We start from the raw sequence: 19978 nt of genomic DNA, 5'->3' as shown, positions 1-19978 counted from the left end.
AATCACCGCACATCTGTGGATAAATAAGAGAAAACGTTAAAAGTCATCATTTGGATCAGTGACAACACTGATGAAGTGTCCTTGGACTGCGTTTATTTTTTACTCTGTTTCATGTTTATGTTGATCTGCAGCCTGACGCAGAGGTTTATTTTTAGATTTTTCTGCTCGTGTGAATCCGTCATGTGCCCCACGTGTGTTTGTGCTCATGTGCCCCATCATGCCACACCCCCCTCTCTAGGCCCCCTCTCTTAGTCATCAGTAACCCAAGCTTCTGACGTCAGAGCTCCAGATTGATGCAACTGGCTCACTCAAAGCCATCAATTTTGGAACAAACGCAGCAATTCAACAAAACCAACCCAGTAACAAGGCGATGTCGTCTTGTCAGCTTCTAGTAGGTCTAAATATTTTAGATGAAGTAAAATGTTTAAATGGACAGATCGTGTCGAAACTCTCCATCCTTCTCTTCCTCCATCTCGACTTGTCCCAACAATGTGCTCCTCCATCCTTTCCACATCCTTCCTGTCTTTAATGTTACGTAAGCGCTCTTCTCCTCCTGGAACCGCCTGGCTCCGGCGTAGCCGCTTCTCCCGCCATGCCATCAGAGTGTGTGTGTGTGTGTGTGTGTGTGTGTGTGTGTGTGTGTGGTGTGTGTGTGTGTGTGTGTGTGTGTGTGTGTGTGTGTGTGTGTGTGTGTGTGTGTGTGTGTGTGTGTGTGTATGAGAGAGTGTGTTACTATGCGTTTGTTTGTTGATGTTGAAACAATGAGGCTTTCATCTTTCTGAAAAAAAGGCAGTGTGCACTGCAGCTCACATGTGGGCTTTGTGTTTGTGTGTGACTAGTAGTTGAAAAAGTAGAAATGTTGACACAGTGAAAGACAGGAGTTAACATTCACATTTAAACTTGGCTTTACTGGATGTTTTTGGCTGTTTTTAGTTACAGTTTCTTTTCTTTCTTTTTTTTACACAATTGAACTTACAGGTGACACAATGCCTAATTCTGCTGGACATGGTTTGCACTTTACTTACCCTGCAGTAACAACAAGCGACAAGATGGAGCTAAAAACTAGAAAGGTTACTCTGCTAACTTAAATAGTGGCCCCCACAAAAAGGAGTAAAATCTCTATAAAAGTTTGTGAGGTTTGCTTCAGGCTCTGGCCTGTGGTTAAATTCAATTAGTTGAATTGGATTCACATCTAAACTTCAATGTTGATGCCTTGATCTGGGAGGTAGAGAGCCACCTACTGGACTATTTCTAGTACTGCACTCAGATTTCACTGAAGATCAGGAGACTCAGCACTCAGCCCTGTGGGATCCCACTGATTAGGTAAAGACATGTGAAAACCAACTGTTACCCTTTGGTTGAGTTATTCCTTAAAACAGATATTGATGGTGTGAAAGAAGACATATTTATTGTCCGTGTATTTCAAGTATCAGTTCCTAACTCATGGAATTCCTCAACACTTTTATGTTGTTGGTCTTTCTGTTGCAGAAAAAGCAGGTTTGTGTACACATTGGATAACATTATGACAACATTGCATCCCATAAGCTTTTCTCCTATTTTGGCATATACTTTGGAAATCCAAACCTAAATCTGATGTAATGTGTCTGTCATTAGTAATACTAGCTAATAGAGATATCATTGAGAGTAGCATAAAAGCTTAAAGTGATCTGATCTTGAACTGATTGGTGCTTTCAGGATCACAACAACCTCATTTTGATTGTTGCCTTTGTTTTCCATGTTGTTCCATTAGATTCTGTCTGCCGTTCATGCAGCCTTGAAAGGATAAATACATCACAATTGTTGGCGTGCAGCAGAAACTAGGTTGAATTTTGTTTATCCGTCCGAGTGAGTTGATATGCAGGGTGGGTAGCACATTACAGAGCATGGAAAGGCATATTTAGCACGGCGCACATTTCCCTTCTGAGTGTGCGCGCTGCCTGCTGTGGTACAGCGCTGGGATTGTGGAGAGCCGTGATGGATGTGATTAAACGTCATGCAGCCAGATACTTCACCCAGATGGCACCCAGAACATGTTATTAGTCTCACGTAGCTCCAGTGATCTGCCTCTGACACAGATCCATAGAGCGACCCACATGGGAACAAATCTCAATTTGCACAGGAAATCGTTTGGTTCCGGTATCTAAAAATATCTGGGTATTTAAGTTCGCAGACAAAACAGCCCTTTCATGCTGCGTCTCAGTCTAACGCAGATTACCTGAATATAGCGAGTACTTTACATTTTCTGATTGGATTTTTTTTTCTCGTTTCTTTTGTCATACAGTATTTAGTTTTCTATAAATGCATGTAACTTCTTGTTGGGGCTAATTCTGCTTTTAAAATCCTAATAAAAAATAATTAGTCATTTGTTCTAGTCAGTTTTATGAAACTGCACCTCAGTGATTCTCCTATGTTAATGTTTGCGTTACATTGCCACCATAAAAACTACCACTGTACTTATGGTAGCCTAGTAGTTAACAATCCAGACTCTTCACATGGTAGCTCTGATGAATATCTGCATGGTTGACACATTTAGGTTTATGAATATTTAATAATAATTTCCACAATACTGAAAGATTCAAGTGTTTTAAACTGTCCAGCTGAAGAAACAACTTTTTAAATTTGTCTGTGAAATAATAACTTTATTACCACTTAAAATGGCTAAAATGACACAAAGGCATATTGCATGAGGTCTACATCACTACTCAGTAGTTTGAAGGAGATGAGAACTGACCAGAATTGTGTAAAAAATCAAATAAAATTAGTGGAAGGGCGAGGAGAAGGTATTAAAGAGGTCTCAAAAGAACGCATCACTATAAGGTAAATTCACTTAGGCATGTCATGATAACAAATTTCACTAGACTCTGAACTGTCCCAATAATTATTCCGATAAATGATAATATTGATATAATTTATCTTAACATTCAAGTGATAAAGTCATAGCAGTGCCAGTTCACCCTCTGACAGACCAATACATTTAATTTAGTAAAGGACACTTAATATTTTAAATATTTTAGACATCCTAAACAAAACACAAGAATGAAAAACTAAATAAAAACCACAGAGTGCTCTGACTTTTTTGTTAGGTAGAAAACAAATTTTTTGTTATCTGTTGCTTGAGTAAGACAAAGTTCTTTTTTTCTGAGTTCAGGGAAATAATCTTGTCCTCACAGATCAATAAAAAAAATAATGAAACATCGATTGATGAGCGTTTATTGTGAACAGAAAATGTTATGGGTCATCTTAATTTTCGGTGACTGCTCATGTTACAGAACTTGTGACGGTATTTATTTGCATGTATGCACTGTGTGTGTATTAAATATTTGAACAACGTGTCGACCGCTTTCCTTTCTGTTCCCCCTCAGTAAGGAGCTGAAGCTGGCCTCCCAGAAGTCTCAGCGCCTGGACGAGGTACCGAATTTCTCCCAAATCCCACCTTACGTAAGCGGCTCCCTCTATCCTGTTATGGATCCGAGGGGGTTTGTTTATTCCGAAATGGAGATTTGATGAATGGGCTTTGGTCTGAGCTCCTGCCGTGAATAAACTGCTCAAGCCAAGACGGATTTACGTTCTATTTAAATACGTCTATGTTTGTGTGTTTGACTCGCAGCGCAACACAGACCACAACGGTCAACAGCCAGACATGAAGACCAGGTAAGCAACAAATGTGCATGTTTGCTTATTGATTTATTCTCTAGTTGAGCATTAACAACTGTCTTAATATATCTGTGATGCACAGCAAATAGTTGATTGAATCAGTTTAAGCAGTTTTCTTTTGCATGTTCTGCACATTCTAAGCTTTTTGTTTTTGCGGAGGGAACATATAGTGTGGGTTTGCATATAATGTTATCATCTTAAGGTTTGAGGAATTCAGTTTTAAATGTGATTTTTTTCATTTTTTGTCCAAAATTTGGCTTAAACAAATTCTGGTTTTTGTTTAAGCCCTGAAACTGAAAACATCTGAAAACAAAGCAGCTGTGTTCTACGTCAGCCAGAAAGAGAAGCTTATGCACCGTAATCAAAATATTTAAACCATTTCTGAAGCGTTTACGCAGAACCTCATGCTTAAAGGGAATATTTTAGAATGGTTGAGGAGATCGGCGACAGCAAGTGAGTATGTGTTTAAGAGGTGAGTGGAACAGGTGAAGACGAGCAGCCAGAGGGAAACAATGAAGCTTCAGTCGGAGCAGAAATAACAGATGCTGAGGCAGAGAGTGTAGTCAAGCAGACTTGGAAAAGGTGGATGTGATTCGGTGAGACAATGTCTCTGCTTTCCCTCCGACGTGTTTGGATGACTGGAGCAGAGATGTTTGTGGATAGTTGGCTGGATGAAGCTTGAATCATGCTTGTTGGAATTCAGGCATAATCCTTGTTTTTTGTAGTTTACTTTACAAATGCAACGCAGCTGTAAGCTGATTATACTTCATGTTCAAATTCATATTTTCACCCAGGGAAAGGAAAGCAAAAGCTTTAAGCAGTTAGTTAAAAATAAATAAATAATGTTTAATTTTGATATAAAATCAAGTTTGAAGCCGACTCTCCAAACGACTGGAGGTGAGGAGAAGAAACTCAGCTTTAAGCCAAGTACCTGCATTTTTATTTTTATTTATTTTTATTTTTCTGATATTACTTAATGTTCATAAATTTAGATTGAGAGTTTCTTTTGGAAAAAAAATCTGCATTATATCATGCACATTTTGGGTTAATAATCTTCAATGCTTCACACTTTGCAGTTTAGTTTGGATTTTTGCAAGTCTCAGAATGTCACAGTCTAACTTTCCTGCCGCCAAACTTGAACTTATGCAAATGAAAAAGATTAAAATGTGGTGATGTGATGGTGTGACAAACTTGCAGCAGCTAATTATTTACCAAAAACTTTTCACTTCTTACACCTTTTAATGGACAACATAGTAGATCAGGAATGGGCGAGTGATTTTGTTTAAGAGCTATACGAGTAACCGTGGTTGCAACTGAGAAGTTTACTAGTTACCAGTAAATAATCAGAGAATCTGCTCAGATAGTCAACTCACAGTTGACAACCACATAAAGGGCCGTGGCTATTATTTAAAATTGACATCGAAGAGTTTCATATCATGTGAAAATGAATAGTAATTACAAAAACTGAGAGTCTGCTGAGCTCATCATACAAACTACTTCTTAATCCAAGCCAGGCAAGAACATTGTACATTGTGATGACTTCCTGAAGGTGAAGTGTCGGAAAGAGCAGGAGCTTCTTAAAGGGACAGTGGCTCAATTCCAAGGCGTCCAGTTGTAACGTCAAATTTCTTTTCAGTCATATTTGATAAACGCAGCGTTTTATAAGAACTGTAGGTAACATAGCTCTGGAACATATATGCTACTGTCCCTTTAGCATACATGCCAATTATAGATTGTAGTTTTAAAACAGTTAGAAGAGGAGTGATGCAAATGTATGTCCTTGTCATGACTGTTTGTACTGTAAATGTTTCAAAACCTGACTGGGTCGTTCTTGTAAGCTAAAGGAGAGTGCAGTAGTCATCTTTCAGTAACTGGTTGTTGCCACGATGTTTCAACAGCACTTCCTCTGGATCACATACATTGAAATGTAGGAATAGTGTGATGCAAAACTGTAGTGGTTTAGGAAAATCTCAACTTCTTAAAACCTCAGTATACCTTGACCCAGAAAGCCGGCTCATGCTGCACCAGCTGCGTTTCCATTACAAATGTGCGCAAAACTTTGACGATATTCCACTAATGTTGAAAAAACATAATTATGCAGACGTTTGTACACATGGTGAGTCATTAAAAAACATGCTGCGTCATCATCCTCCAACTACTTCCTGTTGTCTTCTTATTTGGGATTTCTGTCAGTGGCAACATCCAGTGGTTGATCATGTGACTCGTGTGATGTGGAAAAAAGTGTTTTCATTGTAGTTTTGTGAAATAAACCAATTTTGACACAGCCAAAAAAAGAGCTCATCCTAGATCCAAATCTGTGTTTAATAGAAGATCGAGAGCTTTTTTCAAAATTGCTCATTTATTTCCGAAATTTCAAATTGAGCAAATGCTAATGCAAACACAGCTTCTGATGTCTTTGATCATTGTGTTTTTATTTTGTTTAGAATCATTTCTGGTTTTGGTTCATCGAAGTTCAAAGTTTAACATGCTTGGTAACAATACTTCTTTTTTTTTATTCTCTGTAGAGAAGCTCTTTCAAATCAAGACAAGAAGGGAGATCCGGATCTTCAGAAATCCACGGGAGCTTTAATCTCAGACAAAGACAGAGAACTGGAAACTCTGAGGAACGAGGTACTCGCATCAGAATCCCACCTCTCAGTCGTTTCTCCATCGCAGGTGTGGAAGGTCTTTTCCGTCTTTCGCAGATTGCCGTGCTGCGCGGAGAGAGCGCCATGGCCAAGACGCTGCAGTCGGCTGTGGAGACGTTGGAGAAGGACAAAGCTCAGCTGCAGAGTCGAGTTTGCACTCTAGAGCAAAGGCTGATGGGAAGCCAGACCTCAGACGCTGAGGGCCAGGAGGCTCTCCCATCAGGTGGGCAAATATTCCTAATAGGTTTTGGATTGTAGTTTGAGAGCAGATAAAATAAAAAATGCGGGGTTTTTTGTCCGGACAGGCGATCCTGTCGTGCAGCAGCTGAGAGAAGAAAAAGAGTTCGCTGAGGGACAGGTGAGGCCGTCTGCAAACACTTGAATGGATCCAAAAAGATTCGTTTCATCTTGTGCCATATTATGACACGTGATTTAAATAATTATCTATATGTTTGGCTCGGTCAGATCAACTTCCTGAACAGTGTGATCGTGGACCTGCAGAGGAAGAACGAGGAGCTGAAGGTCAAGTTGAAGAAGCTGGTCCTGTCGGAGTTCAATGGAAACGATGGCACAGACGGGTAAAAAAAAAAAAAAAAAAAGCCCCAAAACGATAAGTTCGTCCGTAGAGCTTCTTCAGTGATCAATCTGAAACGGTCAGTCAGCTCTCTTGTTCTCTCTGTCAGGCTTGAGGAAGCGGTACCAAAGCGTAAAAAGAAGTCGGCTCCTCGTCTGTTCTGCGACATCTGCGACTGCTTCGACCTCCACGACACGGAGGACTGTCCCACGCAGGCGCAGAGCCCCGACTCCATACCTCACACCGCCTACCACGGCAACCCGGCCGACGAGCGGCCCTACTGCGACATCTGCGAGGTCTTCGGCCACGCCACCGAGTCGTGTAACGATGACCAGACCTTCTGAGGCGCGCCGCCCTCCCGCTCCGTCGCCTGATGCATTTCTTACGCTCCTGCTCTAATAAATCCCTCAGATTATTTCCATAATGTATTTTTATACTGTGTTGATGCGTAGAGCTGCGATCGACTCTCCTAACGTAACTTGCTCCTCTGAAAGACGGGGTTCTGATTGCGATGCAGAATGCTCGTCCAAATACGCTTCGTCGGTGCAATATTGATGTTTTTATCAAATGAAATTAGCTTTCTGCACTCGTGGTTTTTTTTTTACGTTTAGACGTTTTTGTTTTTTTTACTAAGTGAAAGTGATTTTCCACGTGTCGTTTTTAGGCTTTTGTTTTCGGCAACAAGGTGATGCAACTTAATGAAGCTCAGTTGAAACTGAAGGGAAACAAAGGTCTGCACTGTTTTCGTTAACTAATCAGCAGCACTGCCGCATGACGCGTAAAATAAGTGATTTATGCTCGGTTTTATTAGTTAACGTCTTTGTCCGGTTTGAGGGTGAGTCAATCTGTAATAAACAGGATACTTAAGAGCGCATAAAACACTCCTTAAAACACGTGAGAAAAAACTTTTATATAAAAATATATATATATAACAATATGATAAAGTTGAAATGTGGATATTTTGTTTCTAGAGAGCAGCAATAATTCAGTGTGAAAATCTTAAATAGGAATATCTCATTTTGCATACAAGAAGACAATAATTGGAGCACAAAGGGAAAGTCGCCAACATTTATGGAGAAGAGGAAACAAGATTCATAAATTCATAAGCTGCTGTCAATTTGGAGGAATATCCTTTCGTCTTCTGCACCTTTTGCTTCATTGTAACCACAAACTTTAATGTTCTTTAGCGAACCTCTGGCCCTCAGCTTTATTTATGCTGAGGCTCAGAAACACAAATTTTTGTATCAGAGAATCTCTTGGACTGGGTTTTATTTTGGGGCGTCGGAGCGATTGAGGTTGAGTACAAAACACAAAACTATTTATAAAAATTGGCCTTTTTACATCTAAACACAATTTGCTGCATTTTATTCTGGGGCATTAAAGTGAAGAGATTTGAATAAAAATATAGATTACTACTTGTTAATAAAAAACGTCGGTTTTCGTTCCGGACCCTTTTTTTGTTTTTGCTCAATTTCATGAAATCCCAATAAAATATGATAAGATTTATGATTATGATGTTAGAACATGTGAGAAATATGAATTAATTTGCAAGACATCAGCTCACAAATCAGGCTTTCTAATGATGCTCATCTTGAAACATTTTCTTATTCTGGAAATATTACAACTTTATGCGCTAAATAAACCATCACAGCAGTTTTTGATCAAAATATCCTCTATATATCCTCTGAGCACAGATTTATTATTTAACCTTTTTTATTTTTGAAGCTATGACTTATTACGATTTAAATTATATATTTTTTTATTAACGGTTGCGTATTTCTTTTGCGATGTTACACCGTGTTTATGAAAACATACCAACGTTTTAAAACACTTGTAGTTTGACCGATGTTGACACTGAATGGTACCTGATGGAAACGATGGGTGATGTTCTGTAGAAAGTAGATGCATTTGGGAGGGGAAAAAAAACCTAGAAGACGACGCGACAAAAAAAAATTAAAATTCGGGAAATGGATCCAAAATGAAAATAAGAAGCTTGTGTTTGGCTATTTTCCATCATTACATCGTGGGATTTACAGCTGTTCTAGTTGTTGGTATGAATTTTTTTTTATGCTTTACTTTTCTGCGACAGCTTTACGGGGAACTTTTTGTCGGAGCTTGCTTTAAGGTCAAGATTTCAACCCTCTAGTCCGACACGCGTCTCCTCCTCAGTTTCTTGTCTTCTAAGTCAGGGATGAACATATCTGCGTTTTGGCCTTGCTGTGCGTTGCCGGTGAAAGCGACAGGCGGTTTGATGAAGTTACGTTTTGTTATTTGTCTCCTGATGTTTTGAAAGCCAGCGACCGCTCTTACAGGGAAATAAGCTAGCACTGATGAAGTTTAACGCCTGTAGTAGGACTACTGTAGTACAGGAGACTGATGTGGCGTCCACCCTGGTATTGCACTCTCCACTTTAAAGATTTGGTGTTTAAGCAGGCTGTGGTCTGCAGTTGTGACATTTTTTGTTTTTGTTTTTGGGAATACTGTTCTCCAAAGCTAAGAGTTGACATTTTGGTTGTAACGCTTATTCACTTTCAGAACTGGAAGAAAAAAGACATTCCGTTCTTCCTATTGTGATTAGTAAATTTTCTTATTTTGACCTTTTCCTTGAGGCTATAATATGTAACTTAAAATATATAAATCTGTTTTTTACATGTTTGTGTGACCAGTGGACTTCTGCGTTGTGTGTGTGTGGTGATCGGACAAAGCACACATACCACACAGTCGCTATGTTCTGACTGTATGGTATGAGACAGTTAATCTGCCATCTCCTCCAACTTTTTTCTAAGCTATTGTAGCGATCTGCAAAAATGCACAGCTCTTATTACGCTTAAAGACTAGTGGAACACTTAGCCTTTTTTTTCTCCTAAGCATACTTTTGTCTTTTTTTAAACTTTGTGTTATGCCATGTTTTTATTCATTTTCCAGCTGTAAATATTGGTGTCATAAACAAGCTTTAGCTTTGGAGCTCAATATTCACTCTGTGCTCTCGCTGAGCTAAGCCAACAAGCTGCCAGCTTGAGCTTTTTGTTGAAGGCTAAACGTGAACAGGCAGATTTTCTAAAGTGGAATTTAATTTCCTTAAATTAAACTCCTGTAGCAACCACCTTTGGACATGTTTTGTTCTAAAGCACAAATTTTTGGATCATATTGAATCTTCCCGGGTAAAAGTGATGCAACGAACTGTTGGCACTAGTCTCTGTAAATACCGATCAGAGGTCTCCTTCTGACGCATGTGTACACGGTGCCATAAAACAGAAACACAGCTTTTAACGTGTGCTGCATTTTTATTTTTCTCCCAGTTAAAAAGACTGAAAGTTTAGAGGTTTACACTCCCAGTGGGAAAACGCTTTGCAGGAAACTTTATGCGTTGTGTACTTTTCAAGTGACGACTCTAATTGTTGGTGTAATGTTTTATATATGTAACATCTGCACAGACAAGTATTTTACAGACGTGGATATGATGTAATATGTCACTGTTTTCTATGTACTGTATATTCCTGAACGGTCCAATAGAAATTCTACGACAGGTTTTCTGTTGTCCTGATTTCTTTTTAGATTTTCTGGCCGTGTCCATGAGCGTCTTTTAGTCAGCAAGAACAAGATTGACTTTTAAACAAGAGTCTGAATTAAAAGGAAAATTTAAACCTGGGTAATTCCTTTAGGTCTCACATAACATGTCTTCTGCACAGTTAAATATCGTGACCTTTCACCTCAACTAACAGCAACAATTTTAAGTGGAATAATGAGCTTGGTTTCCCACGCTCCCCCCACGTTAAAAGCCTAGTAGCAGTTCTGGTTTATAGGGTATTTCTCTCCATTTTGTTTGTCCAAACACTACATGACCGTGTTCGCCAATAAACGTTGTACACTGCGATGTTTACCAGCGTTTACAGCGGTAACCTTTTCCATTAAAAAGTCACAGTGAGTGCAGCATGGCATGGAGGCACTCATAGACGTTCTCTTCTCAAATAACTACATTGAGAAGTCATGGCAGAAACAATAATCCCAAAGCATCATGCTCTGTGGTCCCAGATGAGTGTCAGCAAAACTCCCAACAGAAATTGGAATGAAATGCGAAGCAGGTACAAAATGTGTCTGTGGATTGTCACATTGAGCATATGTTCACAACGTGAACATATGCTCATACATAAATAACTATGAGAGAACAACTATGTTACAAAGCCTTAATAAAATTTGAATATTTAATTCATGTGGAATTATCAAAACCCAGCTCAGCTCATCCCTGGAGTTTCTTTGGATGATTTTGTGATAAATGGCGCCCTCTTCTGTTCAATGAATAAATAAATGTAATTTGATTTAAGCAAATCTTTCATAAAGTAATCCTTTAGACATGAGGTTAATTTGCAATAATTGGCTTAGTGTAGTAATTGTTTAAAATACCAGTGGGAAAAAATGCAACAAACTGGTCAGTATTCATTAAAAAAAAAAAAAAAAGATTTCCACAAATAAATCATTTTCAACATGTTTTTCAAAGCAATAATATTACTAAAAATAAATCCATTATAGCAATTTTCCTGAAAATATGATCTTTTCATACCTCATATTTCCCGCCATGTTCCCCTATCATTATTTCCCACCCAGTAAATATCCAGTCTGGATAAATTGACAGTATGTAAGTAATACATTTATGAATTTACGTCTTTGTGTGTTGTTTAAATGTTATTATGCTCATCATTTTTTTTTTTTTTTTATTTATTTTCCTAATTCCTTTCGGCCATCTTTTTTTTCACTCAGACAGAAATCGTTCTCTCTTTTATTTTGAAATTTCTCCTGGATTACTCTGAAAAGCCAGGCTGGACGGGCGCCGATGACGTCAGGTCTTAACATCTGCACGTCATTAGTCTCAAAAGTTGGTGAGACGCTTCGTGAAACTTCATACTGCTGCATTGGTTTAATCTCACAGTTGAGTTTGCGTCAGTAGAGGCTGCGGTACGTTCACCGTTATGGCAAGCCGTTTTAAAGCTCTCCTTCTCCGCTGCGCCCTCAGCCGAAGCTCAACAACGAGAATGGCTGAACGTGGATGTGACGTAAGGAGCGGGGAACAGCTGTGACATCATGGACGGCAGAAGAAGACTGTTCACCTCCGGAGACAGCGCCTTTCTGAGAGCAGACGGTAACCAGCCACCCCGTCCATTTAAGCTATGATGGATTTTTTTTTTCCATCCACGTCACTTTCACTGTTTGTTTCAGACGGAACAGCTTCACTGTGGCACAGCACTCCAGTTAAAGAGGTCTGGCTTTTATTGTTGTCCGTCAGTTTGGGCCATTTCCGGTCTGGAAATGTTCAAAATGGACACAGCTTCTTAAGAGGCCCAAATGACTGTGTTTCACAGTGATAACCACAGGCAGTGTGTTTTCTGCTGGTTTTCAGAAAGGTAGTGTTTCTCCACTCGGTGGCAAACAGCCATGTGGTCCAAACGGAGGTTCGCCAACCCAGTGGGTCCCAACAGGTTCCTGCTGTGGTCTCAGTGTACAAGGTGCTGAGGTGAGGTCAAAACTCGCTTCTGTCCAGATCTTTATTATCCCCACGACGAAGGACAAACTATTTTTTTTTTTTATTCATTGATCATTTAAACAGAACATATACTCAGACTAAAACATTAGGGATATATCTCCACCAAATATGGGAGGCAGTAAAAGAAAACATAATGCAGAGCTAAACGCTAAAGTCATTAAAGTTCAGCAGTGAATGAAACAACATGTGAAATAATGTTTTCAGATGTATTTCCTTTAGATTTTAGCTTCCGAATAAAGCAATGGAGTAGGTATATAAAGGTGGTAACAAAGAAAAATTGAATATTGTATAATATAATTTTACACATCTATTTTTAGCCCTGAGGCAATAAATAATATATCAATTAATTGCACGATAAATTGAATTGAACAATTTCCATCTGAATGTTTTCTTGTTTCTCTCTGGATGACAAAAGTCTTCAGTCTGGTGTTTTGATCTCAACTAATGCCTTTTTTTTTGAAGGAAAGTTTTGTTTACAGAGACTTCATAATTAATCATCTTTGTTGTTTCTGTTGTTTTATTTATTTTGGATATATAAATGTCCTCCAGTTCCACTGTTAAAAGTTCGCTAGAATTTAATGTCTATTCAATCTTTGACATCGTTATGCCATTACCAGTGTTGTACTCGGAAATGATCTAAAATCAACAATATTATCGTTTCTCACAATAACTTCTGGGACAATGATCTGTGTTTGTAAATATCTTGACGCAATTTACAGAATTGTACAGAGTGTAGAGAAGGGAGAGAGGATGGATGGATGAATAGTTAGATGATGGACAGAAGGTTATTATTAGCAGATGAATGATTGCATGGATGGTTACAAAACTTTCAGACAATGGGGTACAACATCTGGAAATAAGAATATATTTCCATACTTACCCACACCTTTTAAAACGCATACAGTGAAAAAAGTTCAGTTCTTTTCCAGACTGCTCAGAAACCCGGACGATGTTGGTTTATAAACTAAAAAACCCGACTGCTTCCTTCCTTTTTTGATGTTTTTCGTGAAGCTTCCTGTGAAAGACCTGAGCAGCTCCACCATCCAGAGGCAGAGGAGGGAGCTGCAGCTCCTCATGGCCGAGCTGAAGGACAGAGAGCGAGAGCTGAACGCCATGTCGGCTTCCCATCAGAGACAGCAGCAGGCCTGGGAACAAGACCGTCAGGCTGCGCTGGTGCTGGAGCAGAGGTGTTCTCGTTTGGATGGTGAGAGCACAGAATGCTGCTAAAGGGCCAGTATTGTGGAAAAAAGACTTTCTACATAATACTTTCTTTATCCAAAAAATGCATGAACTGAATTACACCAATACAATCAGAAATTCTGCAAGCATTAGTCTTCTGAGGCCAGTCACTATTATTTTGAGAAGAATCTGTTTTCATGCAAAAATGTTCATCTCACCTGATGGCATTTAGTAAATGACTCATGTGTGTGTGTTTTCTTGCAGATGAGTTGCGGAGGTGCAACGAGGTGATCGGTGTCCTGACTAAACACGTGTGGGTTGCGGAAAGCAGAGAGCAAGAGGCGAAGTCGGAGCTTGGTGACGCTAAGCAGCTGCTGTGTGAGCTGGAAAAGAAGCAGCAGCCAATCAGCCAAAAGTGTCAGGACTACGAGGTAACGTGGGTCCGCCCAGTTGTACAGCTGCTTGTATTCGCCGTAGTGTCAGGACTCAATTAAAACTCTTAATACAGTTAATTACAACATCTGTGGTTCATCGAAACATGCATATCGACAAAAATAAGAAATGAGTCCAATTCAGAAACCCCTTTGTTCTGCATAACTGTTGAATAAACTGACAAATGAGTTCAAGGTCAAATATATTTATTTCAATCTGTTATTCAACCATCAGAAAAATTAGTATTCTATTTATTTGGAAGGGAACTTCTCTGGTAACATTAGCATTGGAGGTGTCTGTGCTACTGCTGCCTGTTTAGCATTGAGATGCTATTTTAGGCTTTAATAATTCCACTGATAAGGTAACTCCTTTTAGCACAGCTTGAACATGACCATGGTCTATTCCAGCATCCAATCAGATTGTGTTTTGAGGCAAAAATGAACCCCCATCAGGCCAATGGGAGCAGGTTTGTCATCCGTTGCTGTTTGCGGATATTGCTCTTGCATTAGATTAGCGGATGTACCAGAAATGTGCAATCATTTCGACTCTGGCCAGTCTGTTTGCATTTTAAAAAATTTAGATGCGATTAATTGCCTTAAAATTCTTTTACATTTCTGTCATGTCAATGTGAAAATATCTATTAATTATGGTGGGCCTTCAAAATTTTACAATTTTATGCTGTGTTTATTTGTACTTCCAATTCCCTACCTTATCCAACCTCAGTCCCAGTCAAACAAATACTTTTTTCATTTTTTGGAGGCAGCCAATGGAAAAGAGAGGCAGGGAAAATGAGGTCTGGTTTTAAGTGGTTTGTGATATTTTCCAGGCGAAGAACCAGAGCCTCAGCTCCGCTGTCATGGCTCTATCCACACAAGTTGGTTCTCTTCAGGTCCGAGAGGAAGAACTGAGCTCGATGCTCAAGATGAAAGTAAGTCCCTCAGACTCGCAGTTTAATCCAACATCCCTCACACATGTGATGTTATAACTACTCCACGAGTGTCTCTGTCAGGACAAAGACCTGGTCGAAGCGTCCAGTCGTAACCTGGAGCTGTCGGCGAGGCTTCAGGACCTGGAGACGTCGCTGACAGAGAGTCGCTCTCAGGAGAACAAGCTGCTGAGAGACTTGGAGGAAATGAGGCGCCGTTACAGAGATGCTAAGCACGAGGTCTCCCAGCTCCGAGGTAACAAACTACGACTTCATTCAGAAAACTACGAGAGCTGTTAGTTTTTAAAGGAGAAACGAATCAGATTTTCCAGTATTTGACTAGCTGATGGCCAATCAGAAAAAAGAAGACAGTGATTTCCAGCATGTCAGTCAGTGTGTGGACTCGTTCACAGCTTCATCTGTAACGATGCGACATTACTGACCTGAAGTTTTCTGATAACTAAAGAACAAAATGTAACTTTGCAACTGACTCATGCTGATAACATGTTGAAGAAAATAACATCAAAAAGCTGTTTCTTGGCTAATATATCAAATATGTTAAAGAACTATTGTTAAAGAAGGTTTTAAAAATTGTGATTCGGGTGAATGTGTTTTTGTTTTTTTGTTCTAAGTTGTAGTTTCTTTATCTTATTATCCAGAACTGAAAGTCTCTGTCTTTAAAAGGATGAACCTGGAGGCTGGTTGTGTGTCGGACACCATAAACGGATCAGTTGAATGCCAGTATTTTCTTGACTGAGATGTTGGTGTTTAATCTGCGTGTGGCTGTGTTTGTAGCGGAGCTGCAGCAGCAGGTGAGTCAGAGCAGCAGGCAGAGAGAGGAGATGATCCGTCTGAAGCAGGAGCTGCAGCTGCTGCACGCGGACCTGGCCCTGACTGGTACGTCACATGATCTGCTTCTTTCTCTGTAAACCCTCAGATTAATATTTCTCATCTGAGAGATTACAATTCATCCATATATTACCTGAAAATGGCCTCAAAGCTACAATGATGTCATTTATCGCTACAGCATTGTTGTAGTTTTGAGACTGGCAAAAAATTTGTGATTGCGACAGGCTGGCTCTCATTGTTCACTGCTTCAGTTAAACATTTCATAATGCTGCCAATACCAAATGGTCAACCACACTCACAAAATGGCAACCAGATAGAAATAAACATCGGCTTTTAATATTGGCTCAGTTTTACTCACCATGTTAGTAAATGTTAGAAAATGACTAATATTGGCCAATACCGACATTGCGCTGGTACATCGTGCATCCCTAATCTAAATGTGATCAGTGTTTTTTATTGTTTATTGTTAAATTTAGTCACATCACTTCATTTTTGTGACGGTAGCATTGCATATATTACCTTAAACTTAACCAAACTGCAACTTTTGTTTTCATGTAGCTTATCCAGTGTAATCGTTCAATTCATTTTCTTAGCTGTTGTTTTTATTAGTGCCATTAAATTAAATATTTCCTGTTTAATTTAGGAAATAAATTAAACAGTTGTGTTGTATATGTTTTTTGTCTTGGAGTCCATGAAATCCTCTTGTCCAAGAAAATGTTGGCACAACATTTTGAAATGTTTATTTGTTTATTTATTTTGTGGATGGAGCGGGTACCATGCTAAGTAGTTATATTGTATAGCTCAGTATGTGTTGCCTTCCTCATGTAGCTGGATTTTCAAGCATTTTGAAAACAATGTATTATTTCTCTTCCATTTCAGAATTCTGCACTACTCTCTGTTGGGCAATCGCATAAAATCCACAAAAAATATGTTGCGGTTTGCAGTTTAATAAAATGTGAAATATAGAGCTAAAATGAAACTCGTCTCTCTTGTTCTGTCGTTTCAGTTTTCAGCAGGTCTGTCTCATCGGTGTGTGATTTCTATCTCTTCTAGCCGTGTCAGAAACCTCAAATTGTCCGATAAAGTCCAACCTGCTAATCTCTGCTGTTAACAGGCGAGGGCGAGAGCTGGAAGGACGAGCTGCTGGCGCTGTCTCGCTCCAAGCAGGAGCGCATCATGTCGGAGCTGCTCTGCCTGCAGCAGGTACTGCGCCGGATGACAGAGAGCAGCTGCTGCTAAACGTTACACAAGCGCTCTTTTGCCTTTTCCTCGTTCCTCCTGCCCCGTCTGGAGGAGATTTTCCTGTTCGTCTGCATGCCTCGCTGTGCTTCTGCGGCGCTTTCACTCTCACAATGTGGTTCTGGTTCGCTATTGCAAACATAAAGGCTACGACTGCAGGCATGACGTTAAATGTACAAACACAGATTAAATCCCGTCTTTTCTTCTACATCAGGGGTGTCAAACTCAATTTAATTTTGGGCCAAATCTAGATATTGAATGTTCTTAGAGGGTCGGTTGTGCCAGGATCCATTGGTAAAACCTGTTAACAAACTGTTAAAATATAAACACATTCTTAAAATCAAATAATATTAAACATCTTTTCAGTCCCTCCGGGAGTTTGCGATAGTTTTTGGGATTTTTTGCAAGAATCTTTTTCAGGTCTTAATATGTAGGAAAAAGATAGAGTATGGACAAGAGTCGTAATTCTTAACTTTATTCTGCATCCCATTGAAAACAATCCATCTATCTGTTAGTCTGCCAAATTTTACACATTAAGAAACATCTGACATTAAATTTCACATATTTATATGAATGTTCCATCAGATGTCAAACATTGATTGAAAACTCAAATTTGAGCCCAGAGACGTGTGGAACTCTAACTTTGACCGGAGAAATGTGTTGCACTTTTCAACACGAATCCCTCAAGAAAGAGCAGCAAAGATTTTTCTGCTTTGTGTGTGTTTTCCAGGTGTGTGAGAACCAGAGGAGTGACCTGCAGCTGCTGCGGCTCAACCAAGAAAGCACACAGAGGGAAACGCACCATCAGCGATTACCTAGCAGGTGACAAGAAAATACATTTTCTTACTTTATACCTCCAGGACCAACAGAAAATCTGAAATTAGAGATCTTTTGAGAGAAAGCTTAGATCTGCTAGGAAACGACAACAATCATCGCTGAATGTATCTCAAAGTTAGAAACTTCAGAGTGAATGCGGTGGAGCGTTGAATCCTGGAGGTGTGACCGGCCTTGACGAGCTGAACGTCTTTGTGTCCCAGCCAGGACGCATCGGCCTGTGACTGTGTGGACGTTCGGTCCCTGAAGAACCTGAGACCTGGTCTTGAAACCTCACCAGCAGCTGGCGTTCACGACTCCAGCAGCAAGCGTGGAGGCTTTCCAGCAAACATGACGGATGTAAGATAAAACTGTTTTAAAGGGACAGTATGGTGTGAAAAATATGTACATATTTTCAGTTTTGCATCATGTCATGTTATTCCCTCATCAAAACATACCAGGAGTATGATTTGCAAAGTGTTGCTTTGATTCTTTCATGCCTGTTTGATAAATCCCTTAATCTCCCATGGCAACCACTCAGCTGTGCAAGCTGGACCCAGCTCCGCTTTTAAGACGCAGCTCCTCCTCTGAGCTGCTGTGTCCAAGCTTCAACTTTCACATAACAGAGCCCCCATCCCCTTGCGACGCTCCCAATTGGCTCCTTCAGACTAGCCAGCAGCAATTAGCAACCATTTGTTGGATCTGAGCTCGTTATAGTAGCTGCTTCTCAGCGAAATACTGGTAAAAACGTTGTTGAAGGGTGAAAAGAGAAGCCTTGTTGTGACGACTTCTTGAAGTTTCAGAAAGAGCAGGAGCTTCTTAAAGAGACAGAGGCCCAATTCCAAGGTTTTTGAATACCTTGGAATCAAAAATTTCTTTTAAGTCATATTTCATATATGTACACAGCATTTTTAATATTTGAAGCTAACACAGTTACTTTATTGTGCCATAAAGTAATGCCAGATGCCTGGAATATACATAATACTGCCCCTTTAATAAACAACAAAGTAAAAAAAAAATTTTCACAGACAGCATTTTTTTATTTATTCTAATCTGAATGTTTGGGTTAAGAATGTGTTAAGATTATCAGTAAATAATGGTAATTGGCCAAAGCAGTGTTATTTATATCAGATATCAATATTGCCCCAGATCGTCATATTGATGCTTTCTTATCCAAACCATCCCCACTGAGAAGCATGGTGGTGGCAGTGACATTGCTTTTCTTCAACAGGGACTGGGAAGCTGGTGAAAGATCAAAATGTTCAAAAAATTTAAACTGAACATGTAACATACGAAGCGCGACTCTGGAGCTTCATGCGTTGCTCTAATGACTGAGTCTCCTGTCTGCGTCTCATCAGGCTGCCGATCAGCTGTCAGCATGTTGTCTACAGCAGCCGTTGAGCAACTCCAGGTTGCTTCCAGGAGCTCCTGAAAGCAGCAGCAGCAACTTAAGACGTCACGCCTCCACTGGTTGCAATTCCAACTGTGGGACAGCTCAGCCACACACAGCCCACCACCACCCGAGCACCATGATACCCACGGTGCGGAGAGGGCGTGGCAACCTGGACAGTGTAAAAGCTCCTCCAAGTCTGGGCTTGTAAAGATGTAACCGCTTTGTTTTCCCCAACAGACGAGTGACGCTCCACCCAAAGCCTGCCTCCATCACAATGCCAGCCAGCGAGACGGTGGGGTTTGACCAAAGAGTGGATTTCCTCTATAAATCATGAACTTTAAACCTCCACAATCAGAGCAGTGAATAACAGTGTTATTGTGTCTGAGAAGAAGAGACTTTTTGCCTTTTACCTCAGGAAAAAAACAAATAATAAAATGACTTCAGTGTTTTTTTTCTTATATTTTTAATATTTTGTACAATTTTATAATCTATTGTAAATCTGATTTACTTAGTATTTCTTTTAACCAAAAGCGTTTTTACATAATGTGTTGTGTGAAGTGGGGCTGACGTGAAACCAGTCCTGCAGGGCTTTCCAGTTCCTCTGCCTTCACATGGTGACTCACAGGAAATATCTAAACTCTCTTACTTTTACGTCTTGTCATCTGGATGATCTCACACTGCTTGTTTTGTTTTTTTATATATAAAGATTTATCTTTTACATTTCATATCCTCTGTT

The 19978-nt window shown here is 39.8% G+C and overlaps 2 protein-coding genes across 4 annotated transcripts in view; both read left to right on the top strand.

Annotated features, from left to right (window-relative positions):
* Positions 1-10406, top strand: part of clip1b (CAP-GLY domain containing linker protein 1b) — a 31793-nt gene extending 21387 nt beyond the window's left edge. The window contains 7 exon segments of the mRNA XM_055052492.1: positions 3363-3408; positions 3608-3651; positions 6180-6285; positions 6360-6525; positions 6608-6660; positions 6768-6880; positions 6986-10406. Of these exon segments, the coding sequence (XP_054908467.1) occupies positions 3363-3408; positions 3608-3651; positions 6180-6285; positions 6360-6525; positions 6608-6660; positions 6768-6880; positions 6986-7220 (763 nt within the window). The 3' untranslated portion in view covers positions 7221-10406.
* A 1283-nt stretch (positions 10407-11689) lies between these two features.
* ccdc62 (coiled-coil domain containing 62) lies at positions 11690-19960 on the top strand. Of its 3 annotated transcripts, none has more exons than XM_055052598.1 (14): positions 11690-11799; positions 11885-12010; positions 12088-12128; positions 12269-12382; positions 13424-13616; positions 13856-14022; positions 14850-14951; positions 15033-15204; positions 15744-15845; positions 16912-17000; positions 17767-17858; positions 18074-18209; positions 19208-19390; positions 19480-19960. In XM_055052598.1, the coding sequence occupies exons 2-14, from the start codon at positions 11953-11955 to the stop codon at positions 19543-19545; spliced, it is 1515 nt and encodes a 504-aa protein (XP_054908573.1). In that variant the 5' UTR covers positions 11690-11799; positions 11885-11952; the 3' UTR covers positions 19546-19960. The 3 variants fall into 3 exon arrangements, with proteins under 3 accessions (XP_054908573.1, XP_054908576.1, XP_054908574.1); XM_055052599.1 differs by having other exon boundaries at positions 11714-11750; XM_055052601.1 differs by lacking the exon at positions 19208-19390 and having other exon boundaries at positions 11702-12010.
* The last annotated feature ends 18 nt before the right edge of the window (positions 19961-19978 follow it).

The sequence above is a fragment of the Poeciliopsis prolifica genome, unplaced genomic scaffold, assembly GCF_027474105.1.
Source record: "Poeciliopsis prolifica strain line A6 unplaced genomic scaffold, Auburn_PproV2 SCAFFOLD035, whole genome shotgun sequence".
Lineage (NCBI taxonomy): Eukaryota > Metazoa > Chordata > Actinopteri > Cyprinodontiformes > Poeciliidae > Poeciliopsis > Poeciliopsis prolifica.
This window is presented reverse-complemented; position numbering and strand designations above follow the sequence as displayed.